Below are 20,265 nucleotides of genomic sequence, written 5' to 3' on the forward strand. Positions count from 1 at the left end.
CTGCCTCTCATTAACCGCGATCGCCGCCTCTCTCTCTCGCCCGCAGCCCCCAGCCGGGATGGAGGCTTGTTCTCGGCCGCCACATTCCCGCTGTTGTTGATCCCGGAGCCCCAAGGCCTGAGTCCGGGGCCGCGCACGGTGAGTCTAAAAAAGTTTCTCCAAACTTTTCAGCGCGTCTTTCTCGGCGGCTCCGTGTCTGTGTGTGGCCCAGTGTGTGTGTGGTTATGTGTTTATCTGTGTGTCCCTCTCTGTGCGTGTGTGTGTGTGTGTCCCTGTGTAGTGTAGTGTAGTTAGCGGCCGGATCTCTGCTCCTTCTCCCATCGGCATCGTCCCACCCCTGAGCTGGGCCTCTCAGGCTTTTGTTCTAGTTCTCCAGCATCTCCCCTTGCTCCCGCCCCGCCCCGCACCCCACCCCCCCCCCCCCCCCCCCCCCTCCATCCATATCTCCGCTCCTTCCTCCTCTCCCCCCCCCCCCCCCCCCCCACAAACTTCCTGCAACAAAACTCAAAACTTTGGCACAACTTTCAGCAACGCCTCGGGGGTAAACTTTCTGCCAGTGTCGACGGGGCGCTGATGGGCTGGAACCCAGTCTCTGGGAGGGCTTGAGGGGAGGGGGAGGGTAGAGAGCCCAGACTGGTGTGTGTAGAGGAGTTTGTGTGTAGAGTTACTGAAGTCTGAGGGTTCAAATGACCGGGCTGGTCACAGTCTACAGCGCTGGAAGCGTGCGGGAGAGTCGAACCTTTACTTCGCCCGGTGTGTGTCGCTCCGCTCTCTGTCTCATGTGGTCGGTTCCACCGGCGTCTGACAGTTTGTCATCTTCATACAGATGTGATTTAACATCTGGGAGAGGTTGGAGAAGTGGGGTGGGGGTGGGGGGGGGGGGGGGGGGGGGGCGTTGTCTGCCTATAGACAGCAACAAAAGAAAGTGCAAGATTATGGAAGGATTTCAAAATGAGGATGACAAGTTTAAAAAGTGAGATTCAGTTTAGTTTATTGTCACGTGTATCGAGGTACAGTGCAGTTATTTTTTGTTATGGGCTATCCAGTCGGCAGAAAGACAATACCCGATTACAAACGAGACATTTACAGTGTACAGATACATGATAAGGGAATAACGTTTAGTGCAAGGTAAAGTCTGATCAAATGTTGCAGGAAGGAACTGCAGATGTTGGTTTAAATTGAAGGTAGACACAAAAAGCTGGAGTAACTCAGCGGGACAGGCAGTGTCTCTGGAGAGAAGGAATGGGTGACGTTTCGGGTCGAGACCCTTCCTCGGACTCCATATCCTTGTCTCCAGAGATGCTGCCTGTCCCGCTGAGTTACTCCAGCATTTTGTGTCTGGCCTCTGGTTTCGCGATTGTCCTACTCTGGGTAAAAGACTTTGTGCCTTCACCCTGTCTATTCCCCACACGATCTTATACAACTCTGTAAGATCACCTCTCGTCCTTCTGCACTCCAGGTCTTTTTAACACAGGATGTTTAATCAATCCTCTGTTGACCCAATGCTGCAAAATAATAAATCAGTCCGCTCATAGGCTCTTTGACAATTTATTCTCGGAAGCCAGTGTGAATGCATTTGGTGAACGATCATCAGAATCACTTCTTGTCAGACACAAAATGCTGGAGTAACTCAGCAAGTAATTCAGTCTGAAGGAGCGTCTCAACCCGAAACGTCACCCATTCCTTCTCTCCAGAGACACTGCCTGTCCCGCGGAGTTACTCCAGCTTTTTGTATCTAGATCTAGATGTAGTACGCTGACTCAGCACTAGACAATTGTTACATTTACCAAGCCAATTAACCTATAAACCTAGGTTGTTAAGGGCTTGGACACGCTAGAGGCAGGAAACATGTTCCCGATGTTGGGGGAGTCCAGAACCAGGGGCCACAGATTAAGAATAAGGGGTAAGCCATTTAGAACGGAGACGAGGAAACACTTTTTCTCACAGAGAGTGGTGAGTCTGTGGAATTCTCTGCTTCAGAGGGCGGTGGAGACGGGTTCTCTGGATGCTTTCAAGAGAGAGCTAGATAGAGCTCTTAAAAATAGCGGAGTCAGGGGATAATGGGGAGAAGGCAGGAACGGTGTACTGATTGGGGATGATCAGCCATGATCACATTGAATGGTGGTGCTGGCTCGAAGGGCCGAATGGCCTCTACTCCTGCACCTATTGTGTATTGTCTGCACCTCTTTGACGTGTGGGAGGAAACCGAATATCTCGGAGAAAACCCGCACAGGTCATGGGGAGAACGTACAAACTCCATACAGACAGCGCCCGTAGTTGGGATCGAACCAGGGTCTCTGGCGCTGCATTTTGCTGTAAGGCAGGAACTCTACCACTGCGCCACCCGTGACTGTCTACAATGTAAACCTACATCTGCAGTTACTTCCTACACATTACATCTTGTCAGTTTGGTTTGACCAATTTTTGTAAAGATAAATCCTTTGGATTATTTTTTTGCCCTTGGTGTGTGTTCCTCTAATTTGCTAATTTATTCTCTGTCACAGTTAAAGTTGATAAACTGCCGATCAACTACTGCTGTTGGCATTTTCTTCCCTTTGTTTAAATTTTAGCCTCACTCAAGTCTTGTGTTCTGAAGTCGGATTCCTTCGTCCTGTAGATACTATGCTTGTTCTTGTAGACTTGTACAGCATGGGAACAAACTCTCAGCCCAACTCCTCCATGCCAACCAAGATGCCCCATCTAAGATCGGTCGATCAGCCCGTATTGGGTCGATATCCCTCGAAACATTTCCCATCAATGAACCCCCTGGTTTATAGTATTTCTCTTTATGTGTTCTTGTAATCAATGTTTAGTTGATTGCTCAGAGTACCGAGGTGAAGTGAAAAGCTTTTGTTGCGTGCTAACCAGTCAACAGAGAGTCTATACATGATTACAATCGAGTAATCCACAGTGTATAGATACATGATAAGGGAATTGGGTTCAGTGCAAGGTACAGCCAACAAAGTCCGATCAAGGATAGTCCGAGGGTCACCAATGAGGTAGATAGTAGTCCAACACTGCTCTCTGGTTGTGGTAGGATGGTTCAGTTGCCGGATAACAGCCGGGAAGAAACTGTCCCTGAATCTGGAGGTGTGCGTTTTCACACTTCTGTACCTTTTGCCCGATGGGAGAGGGGAGAAGAGGGAGTGGTCGGAGGGGGCGACTGGTCTTTGATTATGCTGCTGGCCCAGCCGAGGCAGCGCGAGGTATATGTCCGATAATTGTGCCAAGCGTAAACATGGATTATCAACAGGCAGTGTGTTTTCACACAAATATTTACGCGCGAGATTTATTACCGGGCATTCATTGTCCGGCCCTTCATTGCTCTTCCGGAGATGCAACGAACTGCAGATGCTGGAATCTGGAGAAAACATATATAACGTGCTGGAGTATCTCAGTGGGACAAACAGCATATGTGGAGGGAATGCACAGACAATGTGTTGAGTTGGAACCCTTCTTCAGACTCTGCAAGATTCAAGACAGTTTATTGTCATGTGTCCCAGATAGGACAATGAAATTCTTGCTTTGCTTCAGCACAACAGAACATGGTAGGCATGAATACAGAACAGATCAGTGTGTCCATGTACCATTGTATAAATATATACACACATCAATAAATAAGCAGATAAAGTGCAAATAAACAGATAATGGGCTATTAATGTTCAGAGATTTGTTTGAGTTGAGTTTAATAGCCTGATGGCTGTGGGGGAGTGGCTATTCCTGAACCTGGATGTTGCAGTCTTCAGGCTCCTGTACCGTCTACCTGAAGGTAGCAGGGGAGATGAGTGTGTGGCCAGGATGGTGTGGGTCCTTGATGATACTGCCAGCATTTTTGAGGCAGCGACTGCGATAAATCCCCTCGATGGAAGGGAGGTCAGAGCCGATGATGGACTGGGCAGTGTTTACTACACTTTTGTAGACATTTCCGCTGATTCAAAACATCCAGTGGATGGGGGGGGGGGGGGGGGGGGGTGCAGAGGGGGTGGGGAGAATGTGAGATGAGGGTGGGTGTGGGTCTAGGTATAGGGAGAGCAGAGTGGGTGGGATTGGTGTTGGGTTGCTGTGTGATGGGGCGCAGAAACTCAGTGTGTCTGTCGTCTAATTCTGTGTCTGAATTTTCCGCAGTACCTGCACATGAAATGGCCCTTGTTGGACTTACAGGCGGCCGGCTCTCTCAAAGACTCAACGTCTCCTGTACATATTGTGAGTAAGAAACAAAGTTTGTTGGAGCCGGGCGTTGGTCTTTGCCTTCTGACCAAAGGCACATGGGGTGGGAGATGGATGCAGGGTGGGGGAGGTCAGTGGATGGGAGGCAAGGGGTCTTGCAGTGTGTAGGAAGGAACTGGGGAAGTCCAGAACAAGTCGTCACAGTTTAAGGATAAGGGGGAAATCTTTTAGGACCGAGACGAGAAAAATAATTCACACAGAGAGTGGTGAATCTGTGGAATTCTCTGCCACAGAAGGTAGTTGAGGCCACACAGTTCATTGGCTATATTTAAGAGGGAGTTAGATGTGGCCCTTGTGGCTAAAGGGATCAGGGGGTATGGAGAGAAGGCAGGTACAGGATACTGAGTTGGATGATTAGCCATGATCACATTGAATGGCGGCGCAGGCTCGAAGGGCCGAATGGCCTCTACTCCTGCACCTATTTTCTATGTTTCTATGCTGGTTTAAACAGAAGATAGACACAAAAAGCTGGGGCAACTCCACAGGTCAGGCAGCATCTGCGGAGATAAGGAATGGGTGATGTTCCCGGTTGAGGCCTTTCTTCGGACATCAGTACAGCACATGAACGGACCCTTCAGCCCACCATCTGTGCCGAACATGATGCTAAGACCCTCTCCAGCTGCCGGCACGTGACCCACATCCCTCCATTCCCGGCACGTCCGTGAGTTCGTCCAAGAGTCTCGTAAACTGCGCAGCTGTGGTGAAGGGTAAAGGTCACCAAGTGCCGGTGGAAGGTTCACCACGTCACGGCACTCGCAGGTGGCTGTCCGCTGTTCACCGTGATCCGGTGGACAACCTCTGGAACGGCTGTATTGGGGGTGGGGCGACGTCTGGAACAGCTGCACCAGGTGGGGCGACGTCTGGAACAGCTGCACCAGGTGGGGCGACATTTGGAACAGCTGCATCGGGGCAACATCTGGAACAACTGGACTGGGGGGCATGCACAAACACAAAGAGTGGGGAATGAGTGATAGGTGGAGGGGTGAGTGGGATCAGGATGTCTGGTGATGGGGAGGGGAAGGGAGGGGACAGGAAGGACAGTCTGACGGTTTCTCACTCTCTCTCTCTCCCGCAGGCCACTGGTTTGCCCCTGGTCCAGCACCCCCACCACATGCACCCCCTCACCCCCCTCATCACCTACAGCAACGACCATTTCACCCCCGGGAGCCTCTCCCCGGAGCTCGATCCCAAGACCGGTGAGTCCACGCTCTCACCTCTCGCACCAGGCTGTTGTGTTGGTGCATGCACACTCTCTCTCTCACACACACACACACACACACACACTCACACGCACGCTCACTCACACACACTCAAGAGAGCTCTCATACATGTGCTCTCACTCACACACACACACACACATACACACACACACACTCACACTCACACACACTCACACACGCACACACACTCACACACGCGCACACACACACACACACACACACTCTCACACACTCACACACACACACACTCTCACACACTCACTCACACACAAACAAACACACACATTCACACACGCATACACACACACACACACACACACACACACACACACACACACACTCAAACAAGCTCTCACTCACACACGCACTAACTCACGCACACACACACTCTTTCTCTCTGTGCCTCTCGCACGGGGGCTGCATTGGGCCGGGTCGCTGTGTTGGTGCTCACACTCACACACACTCATACTCTCACACTCTGTGTGTGTGTGCGTGTGTGCCTCTCTCTCTCTCTATCACGGCAGGACTCCCACGACTCCGGCACCCGTCTGACTTGGCTGCGTTCTACCCGCTGGCTGCTGGCGGCGTGGGACAGATCGCGCACCCTCTCGGCTGGGTCGTGCCACCGTAAGTTGTCTACCTTTCCTAACCACCTTGGGTCGGCTACATGCGGGGGATCGCCTGCTGTTCCAGTTGCCCCTCACCGTTACAGGACCAGGGGTGCAGAGTGACCGAGCTGGATGGAAACAGGCCCTTCGGCCCACCTTGTCTATGCAGACCAAGTTGGCATACTAGGCTAGTCCCATTTGCGTGCATTTGATCTATAGCACTCTAGATCCTCCCTGTCCATATATATCGGTCCAAGCATCTGTGATGAAGTTGTGTGGCAGAAATAAACATTAGAATTTGGTGTTTCCACAGCGAGCTTCACGTTGTGCATGACCGCTTTTATAATCCAAAATGACAATATCAAGACTGCCATTGGCGGTTTACAATCCAACTGGTATCAGCAATAATAACCTTATCTGCAATAATAAGACTCCACCCCCCTGGTGTGATGGGGCAGTGAAGAGGGGGCACCTTCCATTTTGGAGGCTCAGGTGTTGACCCCAGTGTAGGGGACAGTCGGCAGCTGAGGGAAGGTGATGGCCGGATGTCCAGTTGACCCTACGATGGGGGAGATGGGAAGTGTGACAAAGAGGTTCTGCCCCAGAGTGGGGAGGGGTGTGGGCTCCTGAGGAGGCAGATGGGGGGTCTTTAGTGGTGGGGATGAGGGGCGGGTTTTATGGGGGGGGGGGGGGGAATGCTGAAGGGCAGGAGCAGTGTCTGGTTTTGCTGGTGGTTCTGCATGTGTTTGGTGTTTGTCGCTGTAACCCGGGCTCTGTGCCCCTGTTGTGTCCCCCCCTCTCTCAGGCCCAGTCCCTCTCTCTACTCCATGCTGGCACCAGGCTTCAGACCGGCATACCACACCGCACTGGCAACCAGCCCCTCTGTCGCCAGGTGAGTGACTCTCCAAGCACTGGGGTCCCCACTGGCCCAGAGCACGTCTGCACTGGGTGGGGGGGAGGGGAGGGGGGAGTGATTGGGCAGGGGGGGGGTGTGGGGAGGGGGGGGATTGGGCAGGGAGGGGATGGTGTGTGCGGAGGGGGATGAGGGCAGGGGGTGTTGGGAGGGGGGGGCAGGTGGGGGTGTGGGGAGGGTAGGGGGGGGGGGTGTGGGGAGGGGGCTTGGGGTGTGGGGAGAGGGACGGGGCATGGGAGTAGGTGGGCAGCGAGAGAGAATGCTACAGAACTCCCGTCAGAGCGAGGAAGAGAACTACTTCAAAGTAGACATACCGTGAGGAGATTTCGCAGTGGAGCAGATGAAGTGAGTAGAGAGGAACTGCAAATGCTGGTTTAACCCGGAGACGGGCAGAAAAAGCTGGGTCAGACAGCGCCTCTGGGGAGAAGGAATAGGTGGCGTTTTGGGTCGAGACCCCTCTATGTATATCTAGAGGAGTGAGCTGCTGTTGGCGGTCGGGGTGGCGTTTCCGCTGCCTGGGGGCAACGCTCGGTTCCTGTTCCTCCCTGACCCGTGTCTCTTTGGCAGGTTCTCTCCGCAGATGGTCTCACCGCCACATGGAATCCCTCATCCAGCCATCGTAAGCACAGGTATCAAACAGGAGCCGACACACAGCCAGCCCAGCCCAAGCCACGTCTCGTAAGTCATGTTGTCCCTTCACTGGCTCAGTCAATAACAGCAACTGCTCGGTCAACAGCAAGACTTTGATTCAGAGGTTCACAGTTGATTTATTGTCACCTGCACAGATAAACGGTGTAGTGCTTGCTCTGCATGCGATCCAGTCAAATCTCACTATACATGAGTATACAATAGAAATAACATGTGCTGGAGTAACTCAGCGGGTCAGGCAGCATCTGTGGAGAACATAGCTAGGTGACATTTCACAGAGTGCTGGAGTAACTCAGCGGGTCAGGCAGCATCTGTGGAGAACATGGGTAGGTGACGTTTCACAGAGTGCTGGAGTAACTCAGCGGGTCAGGCAGCATCTGTGGAGAACATGGATAGGTGACGTTTCACAGAGTGCTGGAGTAACTCAGTGGGTCAGGCAGCATCTGTGGAGAACATGGATAGGTGACGTTTCACAGAGTGCTGGAGTAACTCAGCGGGTCAGGCAGCATCCCTGGAGAACATGGATTGGCAATGTTTCGGGTCGGGACCCTTCTTTAGGCTGATTGTGGTCGCAGGGGCGGTGGGGAGGTGCTGGAAGAGGTTAAGGAGGCAACAAACGAACATCCCATTTCCCACCTCCCTTTCCGGCAGCCAGCCAGGATTTTGTACCTTGGGGGAGAAGGAGAAAATGTTTGATTCTTTGGGACAGATAGCAATGGGAGCGATTGGGAATGGTTGAAACCATTAGGACTGTACTGTGGGAATGGGTGATAAAATGTTTTAAGCAATAGACAATAGGTGCAGGAGTAGGCCATTCGGCCCTTCGAGCCAGCACCGCCATTCAATGTGATCATGGCTGATCATCCACAATCAGTACCCCGTTCCTGCCTTCTCCCCATATCCCCTGATTCCGCTATTTTTAAGAGCCCTATCCAGCTCTCTCTTAAAAGTATCCAGAGAACTGGTCTCCACCGCCCTCTGATACAGAGAATTCCATAGACTTACCACTCAAAGTGTTTCCTCATCTCCGTTCTAAATGGCTTACCCCTTATTCTTAAACTGTGGTCCCCTGGTTCTGGACTCCCCCAACATCGGGAACATGTTTCCTGCCTCCAACGTGTCCAAACCCTTAACAATCTTATATATTTCAATAAGACTGCCGCTCATCCTTCTAAACTCCAGAGTGTACAAGCCCAGCCGCTCCATTCTCCCAGCTTATGACAGTCCCGCCATCCCGGGAATTAACCATGTAAACCTACGCTGCATTCCCTCAATAGCAAGAATGTCCTTCCTCAAATTAGGGGACCAAGGAGGGAAGAGACAGAGACTTTAAGACTTTTGCCTCCATCACAGTGAGGAGGTGCCTGGTGAACTCACAGTGGTGGGTGTTAATTTGTGTTTATTGTATGTTTCTTATTTATTATTATATGTATGACTGCAGGCAACAAAATTTCGTTCAGACCGAAAGGTCTGAATGACAATAAAGGAATCCAATCCAATCCAATCCAAAACTGCACACAATACTCCAGGTGTGGTCTCTCTAGGGCTCCAGCAAAACTGATTGCCGAAGAGTTTGGTTTCTCTGGGTTGTGTCCACTGGGGAAGGGTTGGGTGCATTGGGACTGGGTCCAAGGGGCTTGGCTTTGTAGCCGTGACTATGGGTGGTCTGGGTCCTGACCATCGCGCCTGCCTTTGTTTCAGGAGACCTCCGTCCATTAAGGAGGAGGACGAGAAGAGGAAGCCACACATCAAGAAGCCTCTGAACGCCTTCATGCTGTACATGAAGGAGATGCGAGCCAAGGTTGTGGCAGAGTGCACGCTCAAAGAGAGCGCGGCCATTAACCAGATCCTGGGGCGCAAGGTAAGGTCCACACGCAGCGACACACGGCTTGCAGGTACAGCAGGGCCGCTGGAACTTTGGTTCAGTTTAGAGCAGTGGTGTACGCCCCACAGGGGGGCAATTTGATTTTTAAGGGGGGCAATTGCGCGCAACTGAGGTCTGGGTCCAAATTTTTGTTTTTTATTTTTCTCTCTTTATTACCTGTGAATACTCTTTTATTATCATATTTATCATTATTATTATTTTAATACCACCTAATGTTTTTTCTTTTTTTTTTTACAATTTTTTAGTAATTTCTTGCTCAGAACTTTAACTGTCTTTTGTTTATTTCATTTTTCTTTTTCATGGATGCCATGTTCTTTTGAAGCTTGTTTAAACCAAGGTATTGGCGTTTTAAGCTTCTTCAGCTGAAACGGAGTTCACTTTTTAAATGATAAGAATTATATATCACCACATGGGGGGGGGGCATTAGGATTTTAGAGGTGATTAGGTGGGGCATGGCCAAAAAAAGGTTGGGAACCACTGGTTTAGAGATACAGATCCACCGAGTCCGCGCCAACCGGCGATCACCCCACCACTAGTTTAATGTAGAGATACAGCACGGAACCAGGCCATTCGGCCCACTGGGTCCATGCTGACCAGCAAACCCCCGCACCATAACACTATCCTACACCCACTAGGGACAATTTTTACACTTGTACCAAGCCAAATTAACCAACATACCTGTACGTCTTTGGAGTGGGGGAGGAAACCGAAGATCGCGGAGAAAACCCACGCAGGTCACGGGGAGAACGTACAGACGGCGCCCGTAGTCGGGATCGAACCCGGGTCTCCGGCGCTGCATTCGCTGTAAGGCAGCAACTCTACCGCTGCGCCACCGTGACCGCCCAGTTTAGACCGTTAGTTTAGTGCAGAGATACAGCACGGAAACAGGCCCTTGGGCCCACCACATCCGTGCCGACCAGCGATCACCCGAACACTAGTTTAGTTTAGAGATACCGTGCCGACCAGCGATGCCCGTACGGTAGGACAATCCTACACACCTGGGACAATTTACAATTTTTTTTACTGAAGCCAATTAACCTGCAAACCTGTACGTTTTGGGGATGTGAGAGGAAACTGGAGCACCTGTGTAGAATAGTAGAATAGTTTCTTTATTGTCATTGTAACATGAACCATGTACAACGAAATTTAAAAATGTCAGCCAGTCAGTGCACCATTCAAACATTTCTAAAAGCTAACGATACATACAAGGTAAAATATTAAAAGATAAACAACTAAATAAATATCACGAAAATAGCACGCATAAACACCCAACCCTCCATCCTTCTGTCGATTTCACAGTGTACCACAGTCCCTTAGTATGTATCGCCCCTGCGTTCCTTGGCGGCTACATTTAGTGCTTTTATAGCAGTGGGGTAATGGTAGCAATGGAACACCCATACGGTCACAGGGAGAACGTACAAACTCCCTACGGAGAGCACCTATAGTCAGGATGGAACCCAGTTCTCTGGCGCTGTGAGGCAGCATCTCTACCACTGCACCACCATGCCTCCGCGCTGTTAGTTGGATCTCTTGTGATTTGTAAATATTTTAGTAAATGTTGGGGGGATGTTAAGTTGGGTTTGGATTTACGTGGAAAGATAGAAAGTAGGTGCAGGAGTAGACCATTCGGCCCTTCCAGCCAGCACTGCCATTCAATATGATCATGGCTGATCATCCACAATCAGTACCCCGTTCCGGCTTTCTCCCCATAACCATTGAATCCTTTAGCCTGAAGAGCTAAATCTAACTCTCTTGAAAACATCCAGTGAATTGGCCTCCACTGCCTACTGTGGCAGAGAATTCCACAGATTCACAACTCCTCCAACCTTATCTACTGTAGTCGCTGTTCCAGGTGAGACCAAGTGCAGGCTCAGACATGGTTTCGCCGAACACCTCCGCTCACAGTCACAGATTCACAACTCTCTGGGTGAAAAAGTTTTTCCCCATCTCAGTCCTAAATGGCCGACCCCTTTATTCTTAAACTGTGACCCCTGGATCTGGACTTGCCGCCAACACCAGGAACATATTTCCTGCTGTTTATTTCTATAAGATCCCCTCTCATCTTTCTAAATTCCGGTGAATGTAAGGCCAGTCGATCCATTCTTTCATCATATGCGGAGAAGGCAGGAACGGGGTACTGATTGGGGATGATCAGCCATGATCACATTGAATGGTGGTGCTGGTTCGAAGGGCCGAATGGCCTACTCCTGCACCTACTGTCTATTGTCTACCATACGCCAGGGTGTGGAGTAGCTGGGATCTCATTACTGCTGGGGTCAAGTGTCCGATCTCGGACAGTGGCTGCACTGGGTGACTGGTTCAGACGGAGCTTGGAGGGAGGGAGTGAGTGAGGGGGGTGGTCTGTGCTGTCCAGCAATTGACCCCTCTGCCTGTGTCCACAGTGGCACGGCCTGACACGTGAGCAGCAGTCCAAGTACTATGAGCTGGCGAGGATGGAGAGGCAGCTGCACTCCCAGCTCTACCCTGGCTGGTCGGCACGTGACAACTATGTAAGTACTCTCCCAGCCTAGTCTGCGCCGCTGGCCGCCGTGACTCTCGTCTCCCCGCCAGACGTGTGGACGGACCCAAGGGGAGATGGAGTCTAGTGATGCAGAACCCATGGAGACCCCAAACGTCGCCTATTCCTTCTCTCTGTAGATGCTGCCCCACCCGCTGAGTTTCTCCAGCATTTTTCGTTCACTTTCACTTTGTCCGTGCCCAGTGCCAGATCTTGTACACCTCAATATCCAGCCTCTCCCTCTAACTCGAGCCCAACTAACATCCTGAATCATTCTGCTTGGTGGTTGACATGTGACATTGAGGGGGAATGGGGGGGGGGGGGGGGGGCGTGTTCTCGATGGGCAGGGAGGGGGGGGTCAGGGGTCAGGGGGGGCCCCTTGGGTTGGCCAGAATTTGGTTTTCTGGGTTGGGGGGGATGGTGGGTGGTCAGTTTAGTGGTGGGTGAGGGATCAGTTGGTCACGGGGTGGTCAGTAGAGGGGTGTGGGGGGTCGGAGGGCTGTACCGGTTGGGTGAAGGGGTCAGCTGGTCAGTGGGTGGCCTGGTGTGGTGTGGGGGGCCGGAGGGCTGTACTGGGTGGGTGAAGGGGTCAGCTGGTCAGTGGGTGGTCGGGTGTGGTGGTGGGGGGTCGGAGGGCTGTACCGGGTGGGTGAAGGGGTCAGCTGGTCAGGGAATGGCCGGGCCGTGCTGAGCTCACTGACTTGGTTTCCATTTTTCAGGGGAAGCGGAAAAAGAGGAAACGAGGCAAACAGCAGATGACCGAGGAGAGTAACCCAGGTGTGTCCTCTGACCCCAGGGTCAGCCAGGGGTCACCGCAAGGGGTCACTGGGTTATCGCAGGTCGGCCGGGGGTTACTGTGGGTCACCGGTGGGCAAGGCTGAGATGGATGCTGGGGGGAGTTCCGGTTCGATCCTCGACTTGGGTACTGTCTGTGTGGAGTTTGCACGTTACCCTTGTGACCTGCGTGGGTTTCCTCCGGGTGCTCCGGTTTCCTCCCACATAGAAAATAGGTGCAGGAGTAGGCCATTCGGCCCTTTGAGCCCGCACTGCCATTCAATGTGACGATCATCTCTGGGAGAGTACTTACATTCAATGGCTGATCATCCAACTCAGGTACAGGATACTGAGTTGGATGATCAGCCATGATCATATTGAATGGCGGTGCAGGCTCGAAGGGCCGAATGGCCTACTCCTGCACCTATCTTCTATGTTTCTATCCCATAGACGTGCGGGTTTGTAGGATAATTGGCCCCTAGTGTGTAAGGAAAAAATGGGATAACATAGAACTATCGTGATTAGAAGGATAGAAGGAGTTTAGAAGAATGAGGGGGGGGGGGGGTCTCATTGAAACTTACCGAATAGTGATAGTGAAAGGCCTGGATAAAGTGGATGAGGAGAGGGTGTTTCCACTAGTGGAAGAATCTAGGACCAGAGGGCACAGCCTCAGAATAAAAGGATGTACCATTAGACAGGAGATGAGGAAAACTTTCTTTAGTCATAGGGGGATGAATGGCTGGAATCCGTTGCCACAGAAGGCTGTAGAGGTTAAGTCGTGGGTATTTTTATAATGGAGATTGACAAATTCTTGATTAGTAAGGTGGACACGGGTTGTGGGGAGAAGGCAGGAGAATGGGGTTGAGAGGGAAGGATGGATCAGCCATGTTTGAATAGTGGAGTAGATCTTGATGGGCCGAATGGCCTAATTCTGCTCCTATCACCTATGAACATGAGTGAATAGAGGAACCAAGTCTGGAGGGTTCGCAAGTTAGAGGAGTAGAATTAGGCCATTTGGCCCACTGAGTCTACCCTGCCATTCAATCAAGGCTGATCTCTGCCTCCTAATGCCATTTTCCTGCCTGATCTCTTCTTCTTCTTGCTTACGGCATGCACAGCCTAAAGTTGTAGGACAACTTGTTCTATTTGATCTTATTTAATTGTGCACGCCAGGTTGATTGCATTAGTCGAAACAGGGCGGACCTCGTGAAGGTTGCAATCTCCCACCCCTGCCTGATTCCCATGACACCCGTTCCAATCAAGAATTTGTCTATCTCTGCCTTAAATATATCCACTGTGGGTGGTGAATCTGTGGATTTCATTGCCTCTAGTGTGTGGCCATTCGGCCCACTGCGTGCATGCTGACCCACTGTGTGTGACTCTCTAATGGTGGCCTCCTTCTCCCACAGATGCATCCGTGCCTGTTGCCCATCGGCGGGTGAGGAGCCGCTCAGCGCACGTGGACGGGATCTACTCCCTGCCCCTCTCTGCCTCGGCCAGCGTCCTGGACTCCCCTCCGTCCCCGCCCGGCCGAGACCCCGACCAGTCGCCGCCTCCCTCGCTGACCGCCAGGCAGGACTACCCGTCCAAACCACGGCCCCCTAGCTCCAGCCCGGGCTCCCGCTACCTCTCTCAGGCCGCCACCCCCACCTTCCTCCTCACCCCCCCCTCCTCAGTGGAGGCAGCCACTCACCCTCACTACGCCTCACAGACACAGCCGTTGTCCCTGGTGACCAAGTCCCCGGTGACCGCCGACCCCTGACCCCCGACCCCCTGCTCAATCTGCCTCTCTGATTGACACCTGACCTCCCGGAGAATTTTTTAAAAGATGTTCTTTGAAGCTGGTCAATATTTGACCCCATTTTTTTTATATTGATACCTGTAAATAACTTTTTTATAACGTTGTAGCTGGAGGAAGGCGAAGGAGGACCTGCAGTGGGTGGGGAAGACGGGGGTGGAGGAAGGGGGGGCCTGCTGGGCTGCAGCTTGGGGCATCCTCACCAGGGTTAGTGGAGGTGAGCATCACTGGGCTGCCTGTTAAAATGGCTGGTCCGCAGGGTGGAGGCGTAGCCTAGCGTAGGGTGGGTCAGTTCCAGAGCCGATCCCTGGCACGGCCTAGGGGGTGGTTTAGGATCCAACATCACCGAGCTTGTGGGGGGTGGTGGTGATCGCCTACTCGATCTCCCCGTCTCTCCCTGTCGCTGGGCAAGAATGCCAGCCTATGTGGGGCACCCTGACAGTCAGTAGACAATCAATGATGCTGAGACTCTTCCCCACCCCCAACCCCCACCCCCACCCACACGCTGGAAACAACATCAGTCCTTTGCCCAGTTAAGTAGGGTTGTGAATTCTGCATTCTAGGTGAGGGGGACTGTCCCAATGCTTGGGAGCAAGTTCTGGCTTTGCCCAACCCCTTGCTTGTACAGAGTGCATTGGCTTCTCACTCAGTCCCTTCACCTGCGCTGTTGGCTTGTCCAGGACCTGCTCCTTCTCTGCAGGAGGCTGGGTCAGGGCATGGTTCCCTCATGGTCCAGTGGCCTTACCAAGCCTTCCACACACCGTCCACCACGTGGCTGGGTAAAATCTCCGCGCCGGCCAGAGTTACTCTCCCTGTCTGTCGGACCTGTCAGTGTGAGCGAACTTCCACCAGACCCATTGCAGTCACATTTGTTGCCATTTAAGACCATTCCATCCTCCATATCCCATCCATTGATTTTATTTTTGCTTTGTTTAAAACATGTACAAATTTCTGCATAAACATATTATATAAGAAAAATTATAGTTTACAGTTTACATTTTATTTTTGTTCTCCGATGTGTTTACTTTGAGATTTTGTTTTGGAGAGAGGAGCGATGAACACCAACTTTGAAGGAATAGTAACGGGGGAGGTGGGGGGGTAATATGGGGGGGGGGGGGGGGGGGTGGCGCATTTAATTATTCATTTGCTACTTCATTCCCAAAGCTTCAGTTTGTAGAACGTGATTGTAGAATGAAAATGTTGAAGAAACCTCACAGAGTGGAACAAGCTGCCAGAGGAGGTAGTTGAGGCAGGGACTATCCCAATGTTTAAGCAACGTGGATAGGACAGGTTTGGAGGGATATGGACCAAATGCAGGCAGGTGGGACTAGTGTAGATGGGACATGTTGGCCGTTGTGGGCAAGTTGGGCCGAAAGGCCTGTTTCCACACCGTATCACTCAAATAAATAATGTGGAATTCTCTGCCTCAGAGGGCGGTGGAGGCAGGTTCTCTGGATGCTTTCAAGAGAGAGCTAGATAGGGCTCTTAAAAATAGCGGAGTCAGGGGATACGGGGGAGAAGGCAGGAACGGGGTACTGATTGGGGATGATCACATTGAATGGCGGTGCTGGCTCGAAGGGCCGAATGGCCTACTCCTGCACCTATTGTCTATTGTCTAAACTATGCATGAGTGTACAATAGAACACACAAAGTGCTGGAGTAACTCAGTGGATCAGGCAGCATCTTTGAAGAACATGGTTAGGTGACGTTTTGGGTCGGGACCCTTCTTTGGAGTCCTTGCTCCAAACTCCTCACCTTTGCATCTGATTACCACTCAGTCCCCAGAGATGCTGCCCGACCGCACTGAGTTACTCCAGCCCTTTGAAGCATGAAGTGTAGGTGGAGTCAATGGAAAGGAGGTTGGTCTGGGCTGCGTCCACAATTCTCTGCAATTCCATGCGGGCTTGGCACGGGGCTGTTCCCAATCCATGGTGTATCTGTATCTTGACGTACAATCACCATCACTGGTTGTCGCTGTAGATGTTGGTGAGAGTTGATATCTAGGGACAAAAGCAGGGCAATGCATCTGTCTGCTCAGCCCTGGTTGAATTGAATTATCTCTGAGGGTCAAGTACTATTTTCCATGGGATGTGGCATTAAAGCTGTGAGACGGACAAATAGAAGCTCGGGGTTAGACTGAATGAAGGCGTCTGCTAGAATCTGTCGCCCCTTGTTTCTCTCCAGTGTAGAGGAGACACAGTCCATACAGTTGGAGAGGCTGAGACTGCACACGGTGTAATCGAGAGCGGACAGGGACTCGGCGAGTCAGGCAGCATCTGTGGAGGTGAATGGATGGTTGATGTTTCGGGTCGAGACCTTTCATCGCCTATCCCTCTGTCTCCACGGATGCTGCCTGACCTGCCGAGTTCTTCCAGCTCTTTGTCTTTTGCACCTCGTTCATTTTTATTTCTCTCTCTCTCTCTCCACTTTCCTCATTCATCTGCTCCACGCTGGTCATTTCAAATTCACAATTCAAATTTCCTGCCATCGATTGACCTATCATAACGCTCCTTCCCAGGTTGTCCTGCCCCTATCAGTGATGGGCACTTGACCTGACCAATCAGTGCCATAGAAACAGACAATAGGGCCATTCAGCCCTTCGAGCCAGCACCGCCATTCAATATGATCATGGCTGATCATCCAAAAACAGTACCCCGTTCCTGCCTTCTCCCCATATCCCTTGATTCCATTAGTCCCAAGAGCTAAATCTAACTCTCTTGAACGCATCCAGTGAATTGGCCTCCATTGCCTTCTGTGGCAGAGAATTCCACAGATTCTCTGGATGAAAACATTTTTCCTCATCTCAATCCTAAATGGCCTACCTCTTATTCTTAAACTGTGACCACTGGTTCTCGACTCCCGTAACATTGTGAACAGTTTTCCTGCATCTAGCCTGTCCAATCCTTTCAAAATGTTATATGTTTCTATTAGATCCCATCTCATCCTAAATTCCAGCCCAGTTGACCTATTATTTCATCCTACATCAATCCCGTCATCCCTATTATTATCCTGGTGAACCTACGCTGCACTCACTCAATAGCAAGAATGTCCTTCCACAAATTAGGAGACCAAAACTGCACACAAAACTCCAGGTGCGGTCTCAACAGGGCCCTGTAAAACTGCACTCAAATCCTCTCGTTACGAATGCCAGCATGCCATTAGATTTCTTCACTGCCTGCTGTACCTGCATGCTTACTTTCAGTGATTATGTACAAGCACACCCAGGTCTCGTTGCACCTCCCCTTCTCCTAATCTGACACCATTCAGATAATTCTGAAGAAGGGTCTAGACCCGAGGCGTCACCCATTCCTTCTCTCTAGAGATGCTCCAGTCCTGATGAGTTGCTCCAGCATTTTGTTTACCTTCGATTTAAAGCAGCATCTGCATTTCTTTCCTACACCATTCAGATAATAATCCGCCTTCCTGTTCTTGCCACCAAAGTGGATAACTTGCATTTATCCACATTATAGGTAGGCAAAAATGCTGGAGAAACTCAGCGGGTGCAGCAGCATCAATGCAGCGAAGGAAATAGGCAACGTTTCGTGCCGAAATCCTCCTTCAGACCGATATTATCCACATTATACTGCGTCTGCCATGCTTCTGCCCACTCACCCATCCTAATCCAGGTCACTCTGCAGTCTCATAGAGCAGCGAAGGAAGATGAGGAAAAAAGTTTTCACACAGAGTTGTGAATTTGTGGAATTCTCTGCCTCAGAAGGCAGTGGAGGCTGATTCACTGGATGCATTCAAAAGAGAGTTAGATAGAGCTCTTAGGGCTAGCAGGATAGAAAATAGGTGCAGGAGTAGGCCATTCAGCCCTTCGATTCGCCCCCCCCCCCCCTCGGATCTAGGTATATTTGGGGGGGGGGGAAGCAGGAATGGTTTCGAGACCATTCGGCCCTTCAGCCATGATCACATTGAATGGTGGTGTTGGCTCGAAGGGCCGAATGGTCTATTCCTGCACCTATTGTCTATTGTATCTAAAGAGCTGGCGTTACTCAGCGGGACAGGCAGCATCTCTGGAGTAATCCCGCCCACCTGCCTATGATGGGCACCAGGCCGGGCCAATCAATCGCGATGTCCCGCGATGTCCCGCCCACCCCTCCGATGATGGGCACCGGCTCGACCATTCAGCGCCGCCGCTCGGCCCAGTGGACCAATGAGCCGGAGGAGGGGCGTATCCTCGCTGCAAAGAGTTGGTGCACAAGTTGCCATCGACTTTTTATAGTTTTGTATTCGCTTTTAAAAAATATATATATATTAAAAAATCAACGTTTTGGAATTAAGTCAAACAGTCTTTATCTGTGTGTTCATTTACAAACGTCCTAGACTATAGACAAAAGTGCAGGAGGAGGCCATTCGGCCCTTCGAGTCAGCACCGCCATTCATTGTGATCATGTCTGATCATCCACAATCCTGCCTTCTCCCCATATCCATTAATTCCTCTAGCCCTGAGAGCTCTGTATAACTCTCTTTTGAATGCATCCAGTGAATTGGTCTCCACTGCCTACTGAGGCAGGGAATTCCACAGATTTACAACACTGGGTGAAAATGTTTTTCCTCGTCTCAGTCTGATTGCCAACCCCTCGTTCTTACTGTGGCCCCTGGTTCTGTACTCCACCAACATCGGGAACTTGTTTCCTGCCTCTAGCGTGTCCAATCCCTCAATAATCTTATATGTTATATTATGGAACAGTCTCTATGTGATTCTGAGGAAGGGTCTTGACCTGAAACGTCACCAATTCCACGTACACATCGCCCCCTACACCACACGTTACACTGTTATACTACTCGTGTGGACTGCTGCAAGTCACACACGATCCTTTGCACTAATGCACCTTGCATTGCCGCTGTGCATCGTTGCATGCCATGCATTGCCCATTGCACCGTCCGCTGGGCACTGTCGCATGTCCTGAACACCATTACATGCCATGCACTCCCCTGTGCATCGTTGCATGTCATACAATGTCCCTGGGCACAGTTACAACCCATGCATTGTGGCCCATGGGCACAGTTTCATGCCATGCATCGTCCCTGGCCACGGTTGCAATATATGCATCGCCTCTGTGCACCATTGCACGAAATGCATCGGCCCCGTGCATTGCCCCATGTGAACAGCTGCACGTCGTGCATTGGCCCTGTGCACCGTTCCATGACGTGCATTGGCCCTGTGCACCGTTGCATGTCATGCATTGGCCCTGTGCACCGTTGCATGTCATGCATTGGCCCTTTGCACCTGCACTGCCCCATGTGCAACATTGCACGCCGTGCATTGCCGCACGCGTATCATTGCATTGGCCCTGTGCACAGCTGCACATTACCCCATCGCCCCCCCTGTGCACCGTTGCATGCCGTGCATTGCCCGATGTGTACCGTTGCACGACATGCATCGCCCTGTGCGCAGCTGTACATGTACGGCCCCCATTGCACGCCATGCATTACTCCCTGTGCACCACATTGCACGTCATGCATTGCCACCAGTGCACGCCCATGCATCCCCCCCCTCTGTGCACCGTTGCATGTCATGCATTCCCTCCACTGCCCCCACCTTGAAGCTCACACCTGCCGCGGGTCCGCTCCGCCGTCGGCGCATGCGTGCCGCCCGCCATTGTGACGTCGCGGGTGCGCGGCCCCGCGTGACGTCAGCGGAGACGGGAGCGGCGCGAGTCTGAGG

The 20,265-nt window shown here is 51.6% G+C and overlaps 1 protein-coding gene across 1 annotated transcript in view; it reads left to right on the forward strand.

Moving 5' to 3' along the window:
- Nucleotides 1-15,569, forward strand: part of LOC129713291 (transcription factor 7-like 2) — a 23,470-nt gene extending 7,901 nt beyond the window's left edge. Inside the window, exons 4-13 of the mRNA XM_055662242.1 lie at nucleotides 47-138; nucleotides 4,126-4,203; nucleotides 5,303-5,423; nucleotides 5,972-6,074; nucleotides 6,861-6,947; nucleotides 7,536-7,646; nucleotides 9,318-9,477; nucleotides 11,904-12,011; nucleotides 12,739-12,796; nucleotides 14,203-15,569. Coding sequence (XP_055518217.1) covers nucleotides 47-138; nucleotides 4,126-4,203; nucleotides 5,303-5,423; nucleotides 5,972-6,074; nucleotides 6,861-6,947; nucleotides 7,536-7,646; nucleotides 9,318-9,477; nucleotides 11,904-12,011; nucleotides 12,739-12,796; nucleotides 14,203-14,555 — 1,271 coding nt within the window. The 3' untranslated portion in view covers nucleotides 14,556-15,569. The remainder of the gene's footprint in view (nucleotides 1-46; nucleotides 139-4,125; nucleotides 4,204-5,302; nucleotides 5,424-5,971; nucleotides 6,075-6,860; nucleotides 6,948-7,535; nucleotides 7,647-9,317; nucleotides 9,478-11,903; nucleotides 12,012-12,738; nucleotides 12,797-14,202) is intronic.
- The last annotated feature ends 4,696 nt before the right edge of the window (nucleotides 15,570-20,265 follow it).

This window comes from Leucoraja erinacea, chromosome 35 (genome assembly GCF_028641065.1).
Source record: "Leucoraja erinacea ecotype New England chromosome 35, Leri_hhj_1, whole genome shotgun sequence".
In the NCBI taxonomy this organism is placed as follows: domain Eukaryota; kingdom Metazoa; phylum Chordata; class Chondrichthyes; order Rajiformes; family Rajidae; genus Leucoraja; species Leucoraja erinaceus.